The sequence below is a fragment of the Salmo salar genome, chromosome ssa21, assembly GCF_905237065.1.
Source record: "Salmo salar chromosome ssa21, Ssal_v3.1, whole genome shotgun sequence".
Classification (NCBI taxonomy): domain Eukaryota; kingdom Metazoa; phylum Chordata; class Actinopteri; order Salmoniformes; family Salmonidae; genus Salmo; species Salmo salar.
In genome coordinates, this window is record NC_059462.1 from 11,778,121 (window position 1) to 11,798,786 (window position 20,666).

Below are 20,666 nucleotides of genomic sequence, written 5' to 3' on the forward strand. Positions count from 1 at the left end.
CGCGGGACGCTAATGTCACGGATAGAATGAGGTATTAGTTATACAAAATCTTTGTTCATGTTGTTGCCGTGAATCATGTGGCGACCTCTATAATACTGCCGGTGTTCTATGAAAATAGCTCCGTCTTTTCAGGGCGCAGTTGATGTTAGTTCTTGGTCTTCAAATGCAGCGTCATTATTAATGCTAGACCAAACTTAAATTACCGAAAATGATTTTAATTGTCAACAATATACCTAGCTAGCTATATATTTATGCTGTACATATACGCCCTGAGTATGCAAGGAATTATGATGAGATACTTTCAACTGGAAATACTTCATTGCTCCACCAAAATAAACATAGTGATGGCGTCGTTTGGTCATTGAAGTGGCGATTTAGCAAAGTAAAAACAATCTACCCAGCTTCAATACCTTATTAAGGTAAGACAGGCTCATTAAATGACTTCGCTTGTTTATATTCATTACATGTAAACATATGTAACGGTATCCATCAGAATAAAGGTCCATTTAGAAAGGTCTGACGGGGTAAAATGCATTGTTTTCAAGAGAAAGAATCTCAGAAGTTGACGCAGTTGGTCAGAATTCTGTTTCATAAGCGCTGTCATTATTCAGAACTGCTATTAATGAATTTGTTACTGGAGAACTCAAAACATAATTTCGAATGCTAATTGTGTTTATTAGCTAGTACTTAGTTTTTATAGACGGGCCACAGTGGGCTCGTCACAATACCCATAAAACCTAGCGGACGAACACAGAAATGGTTCCAATCATTTTTTTCACCATTTATTTTTCTCGAAGGGGATTTCATGTAGGCTTTAGGTGCCTTTACTCAGTACTTTGTTGAAGCACCTTTGGCAGTGATTACAGCCTCAAGTCTTCTTGGGTATGATGCTACAAGCGTACACACCTGTATTTGGGGAGTTGGAAGGTGAACCTTCATCCCAGTCTGAGCAGGTTTTCATCAAAGATCCCTCTGTACTTTGCTCTGTTTATCTTTCCCTCGATCCTGACTAGTCTCCCATTCCCTGCCGCTGAAAAACATCCCCACAGCATGATGCTGCCATCACCATGCTTCACCGTAGGGATGGTTTTGGCCAGGTGATGAGCGGTGCTTGGTTTCCTCCAGACGTGACGCTTGGCATTCAGGCCAAAGTGTTCAATCTTGGCAAACTCCAAGTGGGCTGTCATGTGCCTTTTTACTGAGGAGTGTCTTCTGTCTGGCCACTCTACCATAAAGGCCTGATTGGTGGAGTGCTGCAGAGATGGTTGTCCTTCTGGAAGGTTCTCCCATCTCCACGGAGAAACTCTGAAGCATTGGTCACCTGCCTGACTAAGGCCATTCTCCCCGATTGCTCAGTTTGGCCAGGCAGCCAGCTCTAGGAAGAGAGTCTTGGTGGTTCCAAACTTCTTCCATTTAAGAATGATGGAGGCCAGTGTGTTCTTGGGGGACCTTCAATGCTGCAGACATTTTTTTAGTGCCCTTCCCCAGATCTGTGCCTCGACACAATCCTGTCTTTGAGCTCTACGGACAATTCCTTCGACCTCATGGCTTGGTTCTTTGCTTTGTGGGACCCTATATAGACAGGTGTGTGCCTTTCCAGGATGCACATGAGATCAATTAAGTCTCATAGCAAAGGGTCTGAATACTTATGTAAATACGTTTTTTTTTAAAATAAAGTTTTATACATTTGCAAACATTTCTTAAAACCTGTTTTTTGTCATTATGGGTTATTGTGTGTAGATTAAGGATGTTTTATTTTATTTAATCATTGTAGAATAAGGCTGTAATATAAAATGTAGAAAAAGTGAAGGTCTAAATGCACTAACTTTGACATGTTCTGTTGCAGATTCAAAGCCAAATGAACTCATTGCAGAATGAATCCATAACCATGAATAAATAAGCGTATTTATTTGACAAGAATGCACCTAGTCACCCATCAATCACCTGAACTCCAACAATTACCATTGTTTTAAAGAAAACAAAATGGTAAACAATTCATCCAAATGTGTTTTATACATAAAATATAAACATCTAGTGAATGTTAATGATTTATTCATCAATGCCATAATTCTGGGACATCACAGAGCACCATGTGAAAATATTGTAATATCCGAGAGCACACATATTCTTCTACTTTTCTAGTTTAAGATTTACACCAGCACAAATAACAACATGTAAAACAGCATATTGTGATTTTTGGTGGGTGAGTTACAAATGGATAAACAACTGGATGCGTAAGTTAGGTTTAATATAAAATACTAGGTCAAATCCAGCAGAATGAGAAACACTTAACTGACTCAAAACAAGGAAGGCATGCCTAAATGCAGCTATATCAACACCCTTGTCAATTTAACAGGTCCATGTTGCTTGTCATTTGTGAGCAGCACATTTTCCACAGCATTTAGTCCAAACCCCAGAATAAGCAGGAGAAGGCCAGAATTACACAGGTGAAAAAAAGGTAGCAAAAACAATACACCACATAATCATTGACCAGTACGGAGAATTAAGAAAAACCACAAATCCCTATCTCCATCCATCTCCATCCATGGCTAATTTAGGAAAGGAACAATTTTAGCTAGCTTGCCACTGGAGGACAAAAACACAACGATGCAATGGCTTTTAATGCAATGTGACTGTAAAGCCAAATCCTAACGGTCTACCCGTTACATATTTTTTTTGTGTTTACCAGGACCATTCACAGTTGAGCTTGCTCAATTTAGCTCAATGCTGATTGGCTCTATATTTATTTTTTTGTGAAGCGGGGGTGCTGTGGGATTATTTTAGATACTCTTTGAAGAAGTAGGATTTCAGATGTTTTCGGAAGATGGGCAGGGACTCTGCTGTCCTAGTTTCAGGGGGAAGCTGGTCCCACATTTGGGGTGCCAGGACAGAGGAGAGCTTTGACTAGGCTAATCCTACCCCATTGATTTTAATCACTCAGTTGTGAGTTTTTTTGCATGGATGCAAACAGTTTAAAACAGTTGTAAACAGTACTATGAAACAACACAGTGCCTATAACTGAAAATACATAGGTTGGGACACCTAAGGTAAACATTTTATTGTATATTCCTCCCTGTGTGACCAGGTAGCTCCGGTAGTTGACATTTCACTGTGCTTCTACACCTGCATTACTTGCTGTTTGGGGTTTTAGGCTGGGTTTCTGTACAGAACTTTGTGACATCAGCTGATGTAAAAAGGGCTTTATAAATACATTTGATTGATTGGCATAGTCCTTGGTGATAGGCACACTAACTCATTGTTATTTAGTATTAATTGCCTGTCATGTTATATTGCATAATGCTCTTAATATTTTCTCAACAGACAAATGAGCCAATGGAGACTGAGGGGTTGTGTCTCTGTGAAAAGTGCGGGAAGGAATTCTCAGATAGCAGCCGCCTTTCCTCTCACCTTTGCACTGTGGACTTCACCAAAAAGGGACAGTTGACCCGTTATAAGTGTCCTTTGTGCGATGAGGTCTTTACCATGCCAGGTGCACTGAAACACCACTTCCAAAGCCATCGGAGGGAGGAACTCACAGGTCCGTTCCACTGCTCCGAGGAGGGTTGCCAGTTCAGCACTTCACACCGGTTGGTGTACCAGGAACACCTGCACTCACAGCATGCTCTCACCCTCGTCTCTTGTACCTTCCGGTCCTGCACCTTGGCATTCCGCACACGTTCAGAGATGGAGGGCCACTGGCGTATCCATATGCCTTTCCACTGCCCCCGCTGTGACTTTGTGACCGCTCATGCTAAACAGCTGAGTACCCATGGTGTGGAACATGACCGTCCACTTGCTGCACCTGAGGGTAAGCTTTTAGAATAAATGCATCATTCTCCCCACAAACGAATACTCACCACACACATTGTTATATTTAGGGTAGAGCCAACACTGAATGCCTCAATTTGTGTACATTTTTGTGCTCAGGTGACAAGGAGCCAACAACAATAGGCCAGGGTGGAAGCAGCCAATCGGCTCTTGAGACCAGCTCTGGAAGGCCAAGAAGGGCCCGGAAACGCAATCCAGCTTATGTGTCATCATCACAAGAAGATGATGAGGATGAAGAAGAGACACAGCAGCACAACATTGACAATAGAGCTAGAGAGGAGGTGCAAAAAGACAAAGCAGCTACGAACATCAATGAGAACCCATCTAAAGGTAGTGTGGGATCTCTAGTCCTGCTTTGGCTTTGTTGTTCTTCTCTTCTGTGTTAAGGACCATTCAAGTTTTCTGGTGAGGTAGGGTTTTGCCAGGTCATCAAATATCAGATAAATGTTGTGCTAACCATACTTTTGAAAATTTCTTTAAATCAGGTTTATGTCAGTAAATCTAGGTCTACATTTACATACTAGGAAATAAGTTGTTCTGTTTCATTTGTTTCATTACAAAAGATAACACCCGCATCTCCTCCCTGTCCTGAAGATCATATTATGGCAGGCATGGAGCATATGTATCGTACTCACATCTGCCCCGAGTGCCGCCGCTGTTTCAAGATGCGCTCCCACCTGCTGGAGCACCTCCACCTCCACTTCCCAGACCCCAGTCTCCAGTGCCCCACCTGCAACCATTACTTCACCAGCAAGAGCAAGCTGCGCATCCACATGCTTCGCGAGTCTGGCCAGAAGGTCCATCGCTGCCACCTGTGCGACTACGCCTCTGTGGAGCGCAACTCGCTCCACCGCCACCTGGCCAGTGTGCACTCCAACGAGGTAGGGGGCGACATCCACCCGGAAATCTACCCCTGCCCCACCTGCGGCCAGAGCTTCCGACAGAGCCAGGCGCTCAAGGCCCACATGAAGTCTCACCACACGTCGCGGGACAGCCAGCCACTGGCCTGCTTCCAGGAGGGATGCTCCTTCAAGACCTCTGACCGGAAGGAGCTCCAGAGACACGCAGCCGATGTCCATGCAGTCAAGGCCGTAGAGTGCCGCCATCATGCCTGCAATGCCATCTTTGGTAGCCCACAGGACATGGAGGCCCATTACCGGACGCACTTGGCCTTCCACTGCTCACAGTGCGACTTCTCCTGCTCCAACAAGAACCTCTTCCGGCAGCACAAACTGCAAGGCCATGCCGGGGACGTGGAGTTGACCTGCAACTTCTGCCCCTTTGCCACGTTCAATCCTGTGGAGTTCCAGCAGCATGTCGGCCATTTCCACGCTAATGAGAAGATCCACCGGTGCCATCAGTGCAGCTTTGTCACCGCACACAAGCGGGTCCTTCGACGGCACATGCTGATGCATAGTGGTGAGCAGAAAAAAGTAACGTAACATTGGACTGTTATACTCATCCATTGCTTCCAGATAAGTCATTATTAAAAGTTATTCATGTATTTTTCTTTCAAGGTGAGAAGCCCCACAAGTGTAACCTGTGTGACTTCAGGTGCCGTGATGAGACCTACCTCTCAAAACACATACTCATCCACTCAGATGACAAGAATCATATGTGCTCTGAGTGTGGATATGTCACCAAATGGAAACACTACCTGAATGTGCACATGCGCAAACATGCTGGTGACCTCAGGTAAGTGATTTACTAGTTAGTTATTTTGCACATACAGTACCAGTTAAAAGTTTAGACACACCTACTCAGGGTGTCATCAAGGCAAAGGGTGGCTACTTTGAAGAATCTAAAATTTGTGTAACACTTTTTTGGTTACTACATGATTACATGTGTTATTTCATAGTTTTGATGTCTTCACTATTATTCTACAATATAGTAAAAACAAAGAAAAACCCTTGAATGAGTAGGTGTCCAAACTTGACTGGTACTGTCAGTCTTAGAGAACTGTCAGTGGCACAGCAATCTAAGACACTGCATCTCAGTGCTTGAGGCGTCACCACAGACACCCTGGTTCGATCCCAGGCTGTATCACAGCCGGCCGTGATTGGGAGTCCCATAGGGCGGCGCACAATTGGCCCAGCGTCGTCCGGGTTTGGCCGGGGTAGGCCGTCATTGTAATTAAGAATTTGCTCTTTACTGACTTGCCTAGTAAAATAAAGGTAAAAAAAGTGAAAATGGTGGTCTGTTTTATGGTGTGCATGCAGTAGTGTAGGGATTTTTAACAGAGAAAAGCATTACAAAATACTTTTTGTCTGATGTTCACCCAAGTTGATGTGTATGTCTGCTCTAGCACCTCTTGGTGTGAGAAGTGGGATATCATATCAGTAGTTAATGAACCTAAGGCTACACTTATGCATTGAGAGATTGACAGATCCAGTCTGTTTCTTCTCCTAGGTACCAGTGTGACCAGTGCTCCTACCGTTGTCACCGCACAGACCAACTGAACAGCCACAAACTCCGACACCAGGCCAAATCACTGATATGTGAAGTCTGTGCATATTCCTGCAAGCGCAAGTACGAGCTTCGCAAGCACATGCTCCTCAAGCACTCTCAGGGAGAGGGCCATCAGCCTCCAGTCTTCCAGTGCAAGTACTGTCCCTATCAGACATGCTACCGCCAGGCTCTGCACAACCACGAAAACTGCAAACATACCCGGACTCGAGAGTTCCGCTGTGCCCTCTGCCCCTACTCCACTTACAGCAGCACCGGCCTCTTCATCCACAAGAGGAAGGCTCATGGATACGTGCCTGGTGATAAGGAGTGGCAAGAGAACTATGCAGAGAAGGAGAGGGAGAACTCTGTGGACCTACTGCAGGGCTTCTACAAAATGCCAGCCAAGAACTCTGCTGAAGGTCCTATCAAGAACCTACAGGAGAAAGTCGCTGGCTCTGCTGTTCAAAATGAACACAACCTAGAAACTGTAACTGGCCCCAAAACCCCAGAAATGGCAAATAAAAATTCTGATACTGTCCAAGTGGTAGTTGACAAAGGGATTCTGGCATGTCACAATTCAACAGATAATCCAGAGCAATGCTGTACTTTAGTTTTGACAACAATAGCTAACACAGAGTGCACTGAGTTAGCATCCATGCAGGGTGAGACGCCAAACAGCAGAGACCCAACTTACAGAAGACCCACAGCGGACCCTAAAGGATCTAACACCCTGAGTCAAAAGCCAGCATCTGCAAGTGAGGCGGAGGAAGAGGACATGGCTATGGAGGATTGCGATGACCTAAATGATTCAGAAGACAGAGAAACTCCTTTAACCGCTACAAGGCAACAAGCAGAGGCTGCAGAGAACAACACACAGATAGTGGAGGTATCTAGCGCAGCTAGCAACTCATCCGCTGAACCATTGGCGCAAAGCACCGACTCTGAGATTCGTCTGAAGGCCATGAGGAAGCAAGACAAGGACCAAGCGGAGGCTCTGGTCTTGGAAGGCCGGGTTCAGATGCTGGTGGTGCAGAATGAGGCCGGAGAGGCTAGCATATACCGGTGCGAACACTGCTCCTACGTGACTCGCAAGCAGACCTCTCTCCGACACCACTGCCATTCTCTCTGCCTCGCCAGGTGGAAGAGACTCAAGTGCCAAGCCTGTGGGGCGCAGTTCAAACAGAAAAGAGGCCTGGACACCCACCGCCTCAGGAAGTGTCCCGCTCTGCAGAAGAACACCAGGAGGTTCATTGGCACTCCCTCTGCTGGACAGTTTGGAGAAAGGGACTCGGGTCAGGGTAAATCCCAGAACCCTGATAAAACCACAACCACAGATCAATCAGAGATAGTATCTTGTGATGTTGCGCCAACCGAAGATTCCATAGACACACAACCAGAAATGAGAGGAGAGGAAGCAAACTTGTGCGATTTGACCAATCCTGAAGGCTCCGGTGCGAGAGGATCTACAGCACTACAGAAAAGCCAAAGAAAGAAAGTTGGAAAGACAAAAAGGCAAGTGAAAGTTGGCAAGATAAAGAGACCTGTGAAGATTAAAAAGATCAATGAGGGGAAAATCTTGATGGACAAAGCCCATCCTGTGAACACAGAGAATGACAATGCGCATAGCTATATAGAAGATGACATGAAATTCACTTGCAAGACGTGCAGTTTCAGGTCCTCCAGGCTTGTGACTATAGAGCGTCACTGCTCGACATGCACAAGAAAAGCTCCCACAAAGAAGGCTGTCCGAATTGTAAGCTCTCTGGAACAGGATGATGACAGCAATGAGGAGGATGAGAATATTAGTAGTGGTTCTGAAGAAGATGTGGTTGAGATAAAGGTATCAAATCCAAGCTATTTTCCTAAATTTTCCTGTCCCAACTGTCTTTTCAGATGCAAACAGAAGAGAGCACTGAACAACCATGAGAAGCGAGGCTGCCTGAAGCTGGACGAGGTGCAGTGCGAATTCTGCTCGTTTGTGGCCAAGTCACAGAAAGCTATGGCTAACCATGTACTGGTCCATCGGAAAGACAAGTTATCGCTCCTCAAAAAGGTCAAAAAGGCAGTTTTGCGTTGCGACCATTGCCCCTTTACTTGTAAGCAAGAGCGTTGCATGACCCAGCACGTGGCTCTGAAGCACGAAGGTGCCAAGCCCCACCGCTGCCGCTTCTGCCCGTTCAGCACCACACGGCGCTACCGCCTATATGCCCATGAATCTCTTCACACCGGCATGGGCCGCCACAGCTGCGACGTCTGCGACCAGACCTTTGGCGCTGCCTCCAAACTCCGCCAGCATCACAAGCGTGTCCACGACAAACAGCCCTCTCATTTCTGCACCCTGTGCGACTTCAGCAGCTACTCCTTCAACGATGTTGGACGACATACCCTCCGCTGCCACACAGGGAAGCTCCTGCACCCCTGCAGCCAATGTGAGGCACGCTTTAGCTCCGACACAGCACTCAAGCAGCACTGCAGCCGCAAACACCTGAGCCCCGCCAGCGTAGCCTGCCAGCAATGTGACTTCATCTGTGGCAGCCAGGCCACCCTCAAGGTCCACCAGCAGAGAAAGCACCCTCAGCTGGACTGTGCCACCTGCCATGAGACCTTCCCCACCCGGAAGAGCCTGGAGGAGCACCAGAGGACCCACCTCACCCAGCAGTGCCCGCTTTGCCCCTTTGCCACCCGTAAGAGGCAGCCACTCACCCAGCACCTTCTCGACGAGCATGAGGATGGCCCCCCAGAGGACAAGCCCCTAAAGTGTGCCATCTGTGGCTTCGCCTGTCGCCACCAACTGGTCTTTGAGCAGCACGTTCGCTCCCACGGGGGTACCCGCCTTTACAAGTGCACAGACTGCCAGTACTCGACACGCAACAAGCAGAAAATCACATGGCACATTCGCATACACACAGGGGAGAAGCCCTACCACTGTGAGCAGTGCAGCTACTCCTGCGTAGATCCCTCAAGGCTAAAGGTGAGCAATGAGGTTCTTCAAAAAAAATTGCTGCAATGTAACACATGGTACTACACCATTTTATAGAAGTCAGGTCATCTCAGTCTAATACCAAACCATAGGGCTTAAAAAGTCTACAAGGACTGGTAGAGGACCTTATATAATAAGGTACCATGTGTTACAAATGGCGTAGTAGATAACTATTAATCATCATTGTCATTCCATTATAGTATCACATGAGGATCCACCAGGAGGAGAAGAAGTACCTCTGTCCCGAGTGTGGCTACAAATGCAAGTGGATGAGCCAATTGAAGTATCACATGACCAAACATACAGGTACAAAGTATGAGTCACACACTATTGTTGTCATCATTTATAATACATTTAGATGGAATTCGATCATAAAATTACCTTTCCCCTACCCTTTCTTTCTCTCTCCCTCCACCCTCAGGGGATAAGCCATATGCGTGCGACGAGTGCGAGTACCGCACCAACCGTGGTGATGCCCTCCGCATCCACAGGGAGACGCAGCACTGCGACGCTCGCACCTTTATCTGCGAGAAGTGTGGCAAAGGCTTCAAGACGCGCTTCCTACTTAAGACCCACCAACGTAAGCACAGCGAGGAGCGGCCTTATGTGTGCGGCCTGTGCCGCAGGGCCTTCCGTTGGCCAGCCGGCCTCCGCCACCATTACCTCACCCACACCAACCAGCAGCCTTTCATGTGCCGCTACTGCCCCTACCGTGCCAAGCAGAAGTTCCAGGTGGTCAAGCACCTCCGGGGGCACCACCCAGACCAGCCTGTGGAGCAAGGGGTGGCCAAGGATCCCCACGCCCTCAGCCTAACCCTGCAGGATGCCCGTCTAGGGGGGCTGGAGGAGGGGGCTGGGGAGGAGGTGGAGGAGGGAGCTGGGGAGGAGGGGATGGAGGTGATTGTACCGGATGGGGTGGAGGTGTTGGTGCATGAGAGGGTGGAGGTGTTGGTGCAAGAGAGGGTGGAGGAGGTCACAGAAGGCCAGCAAGGTGAGGAGTAAAAAGGTTCAGGCCACTCAACTGGAACCTGAGAAAACAGACATTTTAGTGAACGTTTTGATGCAGTTTTCCTCATCCAAGCATGATGAGGACTGGGCTACAGCAGTAAACTGAATTAAACATCAACAAAGGACCTTGTCTTAATGAGTATGCATGTAGATATACTACTGCAAAGTACACCATGAAACAAATATACAATTGTATATTTAGTATTAAAACATTGTCAATTAATGGTGTATAAAATAATTGCTAACTGACAATTACAAGAAATGCGCAGTTTAAAAATGTTTAACCAATAGGAATATAACTTTTTATATTAAGATGTTTTTAAAACAGGTCTTTCATTTCTCTTTATTTATAGAGCTCTATGCACATGCATACATTACAGTATAATACTTTTACAACATGATGCATGAGATAGCGATATAGTTTCATGCCACACTTTGAGGAACTGTACAAAATGTCTATGGGAATGTTTCGATGGAGGACTAATTGTTTATGCAGTTAAGTTACTCTACCAGCACACAATGCAAAATGTTGAATGGTTATGAAACAAGGATATAAAAACAAAGGTCATTGCATAGTTTGTAACTCTAAAAGGACTTGTGAGCCCTGCAGTATGTCAGTTATTATATCAGTTTGATCAGCAAAGTGCTATTGAACATTGCTTAATGCGTTCCTATGACATACAAGTTAAAAAACATTCATTATTTTAAAAGATTTTATATTGGGGAAATGGCAAAATATAAGTTAAATGCTGTGAATTCCCAGGTGTTTTTTCATCTTTCATCAGTGTGAGGTCCCACTAATGTGTACTTGAACAGAAATGGGTATTTATGCAGAAATACTGTAAAGCAGTTCATGCCGATGTATTTTTCAATACTGACAACAGTTAATTTGTTGAAAGTGACAACAATCATGAGGTATTGTAGCCCTTCCATGTGGTTAGAGTTTGCAGCATGTTATTCAGCCAATCACTGGGCCATCAGACTTCTGTTGTTACCTCAGAGATCTTGACATTGACAAACAGAGTAGACAGAGGGATAGCCGTTCCGTCTTTGGACAGGAGGTGGATGTGCCGATATCCTGGGAAAAGTGGGGAGAGCATCCAGAAGAAATTCAGATTTTTGTCATGGAGATCCACTTAGAAACCATCACTCTTACAGTAAAATATGTACATTCCTACATAACAGGCTTAAATAAAAACTCAGCTGAGATGTATAATTAAGTCCGGTTCTATCAATTGATTTAACCTTTAACCAGGTAAGTCAATAGGATAAGATTATTTTGTGAAATACTTTGAAGAAAACTGCATTTGAGATTTACCCAGCTTTCCAGATTTTACACTATCTCAGTTGTAATGTGACCATGTATATTTTACCTGGCTGAATACAGGTGAAGGGCACGGTGAACTGGCCCATGAAGTCATTCCTGGAAGCCTTGTCATAGTCCTCCACCACAAAACGCACCAGGGCCAACTCTGGGACGTGGATGATAAAATTGAGGGTCTCGTTCCATAGAGGGTTAAAACCTGTAGACAGGGGGCAGCAGAGACCAGGATTTAGGCAGCCAAGAGAAGGACTGGGGTTCTATGTCATGTTCTATCTAATTTACTAAAACATGGCAAGGTGCGTACTATTTACATGTAAAAAAGAATAATAATGCAAGCATTTTCGTCCCCGAGTAGACCGAGTCTGTACAAAGACCCCAATGAATCTCTTTGTCGGGCCATGTAAGATGGTCCCTCACCATTGTTGTCAATGTAACTTGTCTCTTGCTTGGCTTGGTCTTGTGATACTCCGTAGATCTCCACTCTAACCAGAGGGTCAACGATGGAGCCCTCCTTCTGGTTCACCTTTGGTAGCTGCTGCCCACTAATTACCTGATGGACACACACACGCACACAATCAAGACTCGGACAAGTATAAACATCCAGAACACACAAACTGTACATGCACAAAGGCACACAACATAGTTGTATGATACAGAGCAGTTGTTTCTGGACCTGGATAGACAGTTGGAGTGATGTGTAGCCATCCCTGTCCTGGGGTCTTTCTGGGTCAAAAGAGTCATCATTCCTCATGAAGTCAGGTTTGAGGACGTAGCCACAGCAGCCATTCTGACTGAAGAGCCCATCGTTCAGATCCATCTCCAGCCCAGCCGTCTGGACGTTCAGCGCCACTAGGAGTAGATCAATCAACCAATCAATCACATGTATTTATTTCTATATGTATGGATGTTATTATGCAATATGTTTCACCTATCTGACAGCCCACGTTCCACAGGTCCTGTGGGTTGTAGTTGGAGGAATCGGTCCTCATGCCGCTGGGATAGACTCTGCTAAGCTGTCTGCTGTTGTGGTGCACAAACTCCGTCCCTGAGAAAGACAGCCATACAGCGACGTTTTTTCCTATCCCCTAACCCAGGGGACCTACAACAGTGAATGGGAGTGAATTCCTCACCGATGATCCTTGGCAATATATGAATACATTGTTTGCTATGTAGGTATTGCTAAAATAGTTCAGGGCGCACCTGTATCCTTTGCAAGTTTCCTGGCCTTGGACTCGGAGAAAGAGGACATTTCGTAGCACTTGGAGTGCAAGCGAGAGTACTCAAAGCTGTGAAAATGGACACTCTTGCAGTACACCACCAGATCCGAGAGTTCCCTAGAGAACTTGGATTTCTGAGGAGACAGGAAATGACATGCCTGCGTAAGTGACCTAATCTCACCTGCTTTGTGGCTATTGAACCAAGGCAAAACATGATTAGCTGGCAGATCAAGGTACAGTGTTCATTGCTTGCTTACTGTGTGATAGACAAAAACATTATCTCGATTTTTTACATAATGGCAGGATGTATTAACAGTAATAATGTGTGAATGTATAAGTGTAATAATAGTTGGTGCAGATGATGGCAACGTTCACCTCCATCCATCCATCCATCCCCATACCTTATCGAGACAAAGGGCCTCTGCAGACAGGTTTTCTGCAGATGGGCTCTCAGGTTCAGCCTCATCGCTGACCTCATCAGTGGCCTCATCGGTCAGCGTTTCACTTTCATCTAGGCCGCCAATCTTCTTTGCTTTCAGCAGGATCTTTCCCTTCAGATCCTAATATGAGTATGCACGCACACACACACACACACACACACACACACACACACACACACACACACACACACACACACACACACACACACACACACACACACACACACACACCCCTCATAGGATATTCCTCATAGGAAGTGTCTGCCAATCATAAACGTTAGTATTGATTATCTAAAGTGCTCTGAATGGAAAAATAATAAAACAAATCACTGGAGAAAACAGACTGTACTCAGTGGCGCAATGCGAGGCGATGCTGGCGGTGCGCGTGCACTGGGGCCCACGGCCATGGGGGGCTCGCAAGCCCTAACTATTAAGTTATGCATGGGCACCCTAGTTATCTGCATACCGGGCTGTATAATTTGTACACCAGACTTGTCAATGGTCATTCACAATGTCCACTATGAACCATTGCAAAATTCATTCATCCGGTTTATAATACAGGCCTACAAGTCAACAACACATCCCAATTATGGTTATTTGTAACTTAAATGTTTGGGCACTACATAAGTCACCTAAATATTTCAATGTATTGATGACAATACATCTACTTGGTTCACATAAAACCTCACTGAACAGTAACAATGTCATTTTTTATTGATATGCAAAGATCGCTGGGAAATATGCAAATACTGTCCAATGATATTGTAGCAGAGATTCAGATATGTGGCTAATTGTGGGTGTGGCTTTAAGTTAGTTATTTTTGGCCACCTGTAAGTGTGAATGTCTTTCCAGTTCATCTGGTCTGTTGACTTTCAGTTACTGTTCTGCTTTACATTGGGGGCCCATTGATCATTTTATAATATAACAATGTAGTAAAGCCACTGACTGTACTGCTCTTAGCTACACTGCTGAATAAAAACCTGAACATAGACAGGAAATCAAATCTGTAGAGAATGGGTTCTCAATTGACTTGTTAAATAATTAACTTACCTTGTTGGTGAATGGTTACAGTAGAGTAGATAAATGAATAGAAAACACATTGAAGGGGTCTTACATGGGGAGAGGGCAGCTCTTGGGGAACCAGTCCGTCCAGGGGTTCCCTGAGCAGCATGTCCCCTAGGATGGTGTCCAGGAGCTGGGCCATGACCCTTTGCTGCTCCACACTGCAGTGGTTCTCCAGGGACAGGATGACAGGAAACTCAGATGCCTGGGAGAGGGGACAGACGAAGGACTAAACAGGAATTCCTAAAGGAATGTGTGGATCTATTACAGTAATGTTTTTTATGATATGTTAAGGCTGAAGACAGATTGGTTTATGATGCTGAATACTTGGTTGAAGCAAAAACCAACACAGAAGACAAATGGTCAGGACAAGAACCACTTAGAGACTGGATTGGATAGAGCTGAGTGGTCATGGCCTCCCGAGTGGCGCAGCGGTCTAAGGCACTTGCGGCGTCACTACAGCCTGGGGGTCCCATAGGGCGGCACACAATTGGCCCAGCATCATTAGGGGAGGGTTTGGCGGGGGGGCTTTATTTGGCTTCGCTCTAGCGACTCCTTGTAGCGGGCCGGCCGCCTGCAGGCTGACTTTGGTCATCATTTGAACAGTGTTTCCTCCGACACGTTGGTGCAGCTGGCTTCCGGGTTAAGCAAGCGGGTGTTAAGAACCGCGGCTTGGCGGGTCATGTTTCGGAGGACGCATGACTCGACCTTCGCCTTTCCCGAGCCCGTTCGGGAATTGCAGCAATGAGACAAGGTCTTAATCCCGAAATTTGGGAGAAAAAGGGGGTAAAAAATTAAAAACTAAAAAATGTAATACAAAAATGGCTGAGTGGTCATGAATGTGTGAGGGAAATGTTCCGTTTGTGTGTCAGATCAATGCTGTTTTTCTAATAGCCACTCATGTGAGTGACTGATTGATTGTACATGGGAGGAATCCTCACATCCGCAGTATGCCCATAATATTGCTCTGGGATCCAAGAGAAGTATCTTAACCCGGAAGCTTTGAGAGAAGTCTCATGAGGTATTGGTCAGTCACATGCAGGAACTAACGTTAATAATGAATAATGAATAATGTAAATCATGCTTATATGACTTGTTTGTGTAGCAGTATATAAGGAATGAAAGGGAACGCCCTTGTGAGAGTTTTCATCAAGCATGGATTGAGTTTGCGAACCTTGATAATAAAGATTGATTAATTTACTTTGAGTTTGAGTCCTTAACTCAGGTATTGTGGTGCCCACCTTGAAGGCGTACTCTCCCAGCGTGGTGATGACGTCTCTGAAGAGGATCTTGGAGGTGAAGGTGTGGCCGTGATAAACAACCGGCTCTCCATTCGGTCCGTCCCAACAATCCACCTCAACACAACGACAGCCCCGCTTTAGAGCCCTGCACAGCAAGTACGCAGACACTCAGACATGGACTGAAAACTGTTTGAAAGATGGTTTGGTTTGTAAGAAATTAGAAGTTCTGTGTCTGACTTCCATACAAGCCAGAGATGGGCAACTCCAGTCCTAGAGGGCCTGATTGGCATCACACATTTCCCCCAGTCCTAGCTAACACTGATTAAACTAATTGTATTCTAAACTGGAGACCATTTTTTATTTAACCTTTATTTAACTAGACAAGTCAGTTAAAAACAAATTATTATTTACAATGACGGCCTACCGGGGAACTGCCTTGTTCAGGGAGGGTCAGAAAGACAGATTTTTACCTTGTCAGCTCGGGGATTCAAACAGCAACCTTTCGGCTACTGGCCCAACGCTCTAACCACGAGGGAACCTGCCGCCCCGAGCATGTCTGACCATGATTAGTTGGTTATTAGATATGTGTCCGCTAGGGATGGGGCCAAATGTGCATAGGCACCTGAGCACTGGCACAAATGAAGCAGCTGGTCCCACACTTTCAAAATAAGAGTGCAAACGTATGTTTTTTGCACCATCACTTTTTTACCAGAAAATGATCATGATCCATTGGGTAATTTGTCATTTTCAATGATTAGCAATCTTTTGAGTTAGTCTACTAAAATACATATGGCCATTTTATATACTAATAGCACTCCCTCCTCCCGTCGCTTCAAGATGAATGGTTTTGTCCACTGGAAAGTTTTGCATCGCTCCCGCGTACCACTGTTTTGGCGCAATTAGAAAGCACTACTGGTGTCAAAAAAAAGGCACCTGCTAAAAAAAATGTACCAATTTTTTGTGCTGGTGTTACATGTGTATTGTCGTTTCATGGCCGATGGTGTTGGTTCAAAGGTGTTTTTACATATAATTTGAGCTGCGTGCACCATGAGAAAATTCATTGTATCATTTCACTTTTCCTGTATGACCCATGATGAGCATGTCTGATTAGGCTTCGCTGTACCGCCGACTCTGACTTGTGAGTAGCCTTCCATCAGCTTACTACCAAAGGTTGCACCTTGGCAGAACACTGCATGTCTGGTCAATGAGTATCTCATAGACTCGCAAGTAGACAGTGAGAAATAATCAGTAGGACTAATATTACATTATTCAATCTGTGAAATAGTTTTCCTCCCCAAGCTGTTTACAAGCATTTAACACCATTCTGCATCTACAGTGCCTTCAGAAAGTATTCCCACCCCTTGACTTTTTCTACATTGTATTATGTTACAGTGAGCTTGAACTTAAAATGGATTAAAATGAGATTTTGTGTCACTGATCTACACACAATACCCTAGAATGTCAAAGTGGAATTGTGTTTTTAGAAATGTTTATAAATTAATAAAAAATGAAAAGCTTAAATGTATTCAGTCAATAAGTATTCAACCATTTTGTTGTGGAAAGCCTAAATAAGTTGAGTAAAAATGTGCTTAATAACAAGTCACATAATAAGTTTCATGGACTCACTCTGTGAGCAGTAGTGTTTAACATGATTTATGAATGACTATTTTATCTCTGTACACCACACATACAATTATCTGTAAGGTCCCTCAATCGAGCAGTGCATTTTAAACACAGATTCAACCACAAAGACCAAGGAGGTTTTCCAATGCCTCACAAAGGAAACCTATTGGTCATTTTTTGGGGAAAAAAGCAGACACTGAATATCCGTTTGAGTTATTAATTACACTTTGGATGGTGCATCAATACACCCAGTCACCACAAAGATACAGGTGTCCTTCCTAACTCCGTTGCTGGAGAGGAAGGAAACCGCTCAGGGATTTCACCATGAGCCTATGGTGACTTTAAAACAGAGTTTTAATGGCTGTGATAGGAGATAACAGATTTGACATTTTAGTCATTTAGCAGACGCTCTAATCCAGAGCAATTTAAAGGAGCTCAAGGGTACGTCGGCAGATTTTTTTAAAATGATTTTTATTATAAAAACGTACTTTTACCCCTTTTTCTACCCTATTTCATGGTATCCAATTGGCAGTTATAGTCTTGTCTCATTGCTGCAACTCCCATACGGACTCGGGAGAGGCGTGCATCCTCCAAACACAACCCAACCAAGCCGCACTGCTTTTTGACACAATGCCCACTTAACCCGGAAGCCAGCCGCACCAATGTGTTGAAGGAAACACCGTGCACCTGGCGACCATGTCAGCGTTCAATGCGCCCGGCCCGCCACAGGAGTCACTAGTGCGCGATGGGGCAAGGACATTCCTGCCGGGCAAACCATCCCATAACCTGGACGACGCTCGGCCAATTGTCCGCCGCCATGAGTCTCCCGGTCATGGCCGGCTGCAACAGAGCCTGGACTCAAACCCAGAATGCCTTAGACCACTGCGCCACTCGGGAAGCCCCGGCAGATTTTTTTTTAACCTAGCTGGCTCTGTGTTATGTTTTGGGCAAATCCAACACAACACTTCAATGAGTACCACTCCACATATTTTCAAGCATGGTGGTGGCTGCATCATGTTATGGGTATGCCTGTCATCATCAAGGACTGTGGAGTTTTTTTGTTTAAAAAGAAACTGAATAGAGCCAAGCACAGGCAAAATCCTAGAGGAAAACATGGTTCAGTGTGCTTTCCAACAGACACTGGTAGACAAATTAACCATTCAGCAGGACAATAAAATAAAACACAAGTTCAAATCTACACTGGAGTTGCTTACCAAGATGACTTTGAATGTTCCTGAGTGGCCTAGTTATAGTTTTGACTTAAATCAGCTTGAAAATGTATGGCAAGACTTGAAATTGGTTGTCTTGCAATGATCAACAATCAACTTGACAGAGCTTGAATAATTTAAAAAAATGAATAATGGGCAAATATTGTACTTTCCAGGTGTGCAAAACTGACTGACCCAGAAAGACTCACAGCAGTATTCGCTGCCAAAGGCAATTCTAACATGTATTGACTCAGGGGGTTGAATACTTATCTAATCAAGATACAGGATATTAGTGTTTCATTTTCTATTAAAAAAAGTTGCATGTTCAAATTTTTCTTCCATTTTGACATTGAAGTATTTCGTGTAGATGTTGCCAAAAAATTACAATTAAATCCATGTTAATCCCACTTTGTAACACAACAAAACTATGTGTGAAAGTGAATACTTTCTGAAGGCAATATATTTCCGTAAATCAATCAGTTAAATCACATCGTTAAAATGTTTTCATTAAGCTACAAAAAGTAACATTCCTGGCTGAGACCCATATGCAAGTACAAAATGGTGTTTCGTGGTTACAGTGTAGCCAAGCTGTGTCTGTATCAGAACATGTGAGCAGAGTTGAAATCCCGCTCAAAATGGCGACAGAAGAAATGGCAGCAGTTTTTGGGGTTTTTTCACGTTATTTGTAACTTATTTTGTACATAATGTTTCTGCAACCGTACCTTACGGCAAAAAAGAGCTTCTGGATATCAGGACAGCGATCACTCACCTCGGATTAGACAAAGATCTTTTCTTCAACAAGCAGGACGCACAGGACATTCTCCGAACACCCGACAAGGCCAACATCCCAGTTACTTGCAAGAGGAAGCGACGCAGGTACAGAGGACACAGAGCGGGATGCCTAGTAAGGATCCGCAGAAGGCGAGTGGGAAAGCTGCTGTTACCGTCAATATTACTCGCCAACATGAAATCTTTGGACAATAAATTAGACGAGGTACGATCATGACTATCCTACCAACGGGACATCAAAAACTGTAATATCCTATGTTTCACGGAATCGTGGCTGAATGATGACATGTATATTCAGCTAGCGGGATATACGTTGCACCGGCAAGATAGAACAGCACACTCCGGTAAGACGAGGGAGGGCGGTCTGTGCATATTTGTAAACAACAGCTGGTGCACGAAATCTAAGGAAGTCTCTAGATTTTGCTCGCCTGAGGTAGAGTATCTTGTGATAAATTGCAGACCACACTACTTGCCTAGAGAGTTTTCACCTATACTTTTCGTGGCTGTTTATTTACCACCACAGACGGATGCTGGCACTAAGACCGCATTCAGTCAGCTGTATAAGGAAATAAGCAAACAGGAAACCCCTCACCCAGAGGCGGCGCTCCTAGTGGCCGGAGACTTGAATGCAGGGAAACTTAAATCAGTTCTACCTAATTTCCATCAACATGTTAAATGTGCAACCAGAGGGAAAAGAATTCTAGATCACCTGTACTCCACACACAGAGACGCGTACAAAGCTCTCCCTCGCTCTCCATTTGGTAAATCCGACCACAATTCTATCCTCGTGATTTCAGCTTAAAAGCAAATATTATAGCAGAAAGCACAAGTAACTAAGTCTATAAGAAAGTGAACAGATGAAGCAGATGCTAAACTACAGGACTGTTTTGCTATCACAGACTGGAACATGTTCCCGGGATTCTTCCGATGGCATTGAGGAGTACACCACTTCAGTCACTGGCTTTATCAGTAAGTGCATCGAGGACGTCGTCCCCACAGTGACTGTACGTACATACCCCAACCAGAAGCCATGGATTACAGGCAACATTCACACTGAGTTAAAGGGTAGAGCTGCTGCTTTCAAGGTACGGGACTCTAATCCAGAAGCTTATAAGAAATCCTGCTATGCCTTCCGACGAACCATCAAACAGGCAAAGCGTCAATACAGGGCTAAGATTGAATCGTACTACACCGGCTCCGACACTCGTCTTATGTGGCAGGGCTTGCAAACTATTACAGACTACAAAGGGAAGCACAGCCGCGAGCTGCCCAGTGACACGAGCCTACCAGACGAGCTAAATCACTTCTATGCTCGCTTCGAGGCAAACAACACTGAGGCATGCATGAGAGTATCAGCTGTTCTGGACGACTGTGTGATCACGCTCTCCGTAGCCGACGTGAGTAAGACCTTTAAACAGGTCAACACAAGGCTGCGGGGCCAGACGGATTACCAGGACGTGTGCTCCGGGCATGTGCTGACGACCAACTGGCAGGTGTC

The 20,666-nt window shown here is 45.0% G+C and overlaps 2 protein-coding genes across 3 annotated transcripts in view; one reads left to right on the plus strand and one right to left on the minus strand.

The window, feature by feature from the left end:
• On the plus strand, positions 1–11,484 carry znf142 (zinc finger protein 142). Of its 2 annotated transcripts, XM_014164272.2 has the most exons (9): positions 1–419; positions 1,847–1,986; positions 3,322–3,808; positions 3,928–4,158; positions 4,423–5,247; positions 5,346–5,523; positions 6,238–9,247; positions 9,457–9,562; positions 9,678–11,484. In XM_014164272.2, exons 2-9 carry the CDS (start codon positions 1,984–1,986, stop codon positions 10,256–10,258), a joined length of 5,421 nt encoding a protein of 1,806 aa, XP_014019747.2. In that variant the 5' UTR covers positions 1–419; positions 1,847–1,983; the 3' UTR covers positions 10,259–11,484. The 2 variants fall into 2 exon arrangements, with proteins under 2 accessions (XP_014019747.2, XP_014019748.2); XM_014164273.2 differs by lacking the exon at positions 1,847–1,986 and having other exon boundaries at positions 2–419.
• The window catches only part of plcd4b (phospholipase C, delta 4b), a 25,564-nt gene continuing 15,493 nt past the window's right edge, over positions 10,596–20,666 (minus strand). Inside the window, 9 exon segments of the mRNA NM_001173706.1 lie at positions 10,596–11,342; positions 11,638–11,787; positions 12,006–12,138; positions 12,262–12,437; positions 12,517–12,633; positions 12,789–12,939; positions 13,207–13,365; positions 14,360–14,512; positions 15,549–15,693. Coding sequence (NP_001167177.1) covers positions 11,242–11,342; positions 11,638–11,787; positions 12,006–12,138; positions 12,262–12,437; positions 12,517–12,633; positions 12,789–12,939; positions 13,207–13,365; positions 14,360–14,512; positions 15,549–15,693 — 1,285 coding nt within the window. The 3' untranslated portion in view covers positions 10,596–11,241.

Coding starts and splice junctions, on each gene's coding strand:
- znf142 (XM_014164272.2), top strand. Junction 5,248..5,345: donor GCACATGCTGATGCATAGTG/GTGAGCAGAAAA, acceptor TTTTCTTTCAAG/GTGAGAAGCCCCACAAGTGT. Junction 9,563..9,677: donor TCACATGACCAAACATACAG/GTACAAAGTATG, acceptor CTCCACCCTCAG/GGGATAAGCCATATGCGTGC.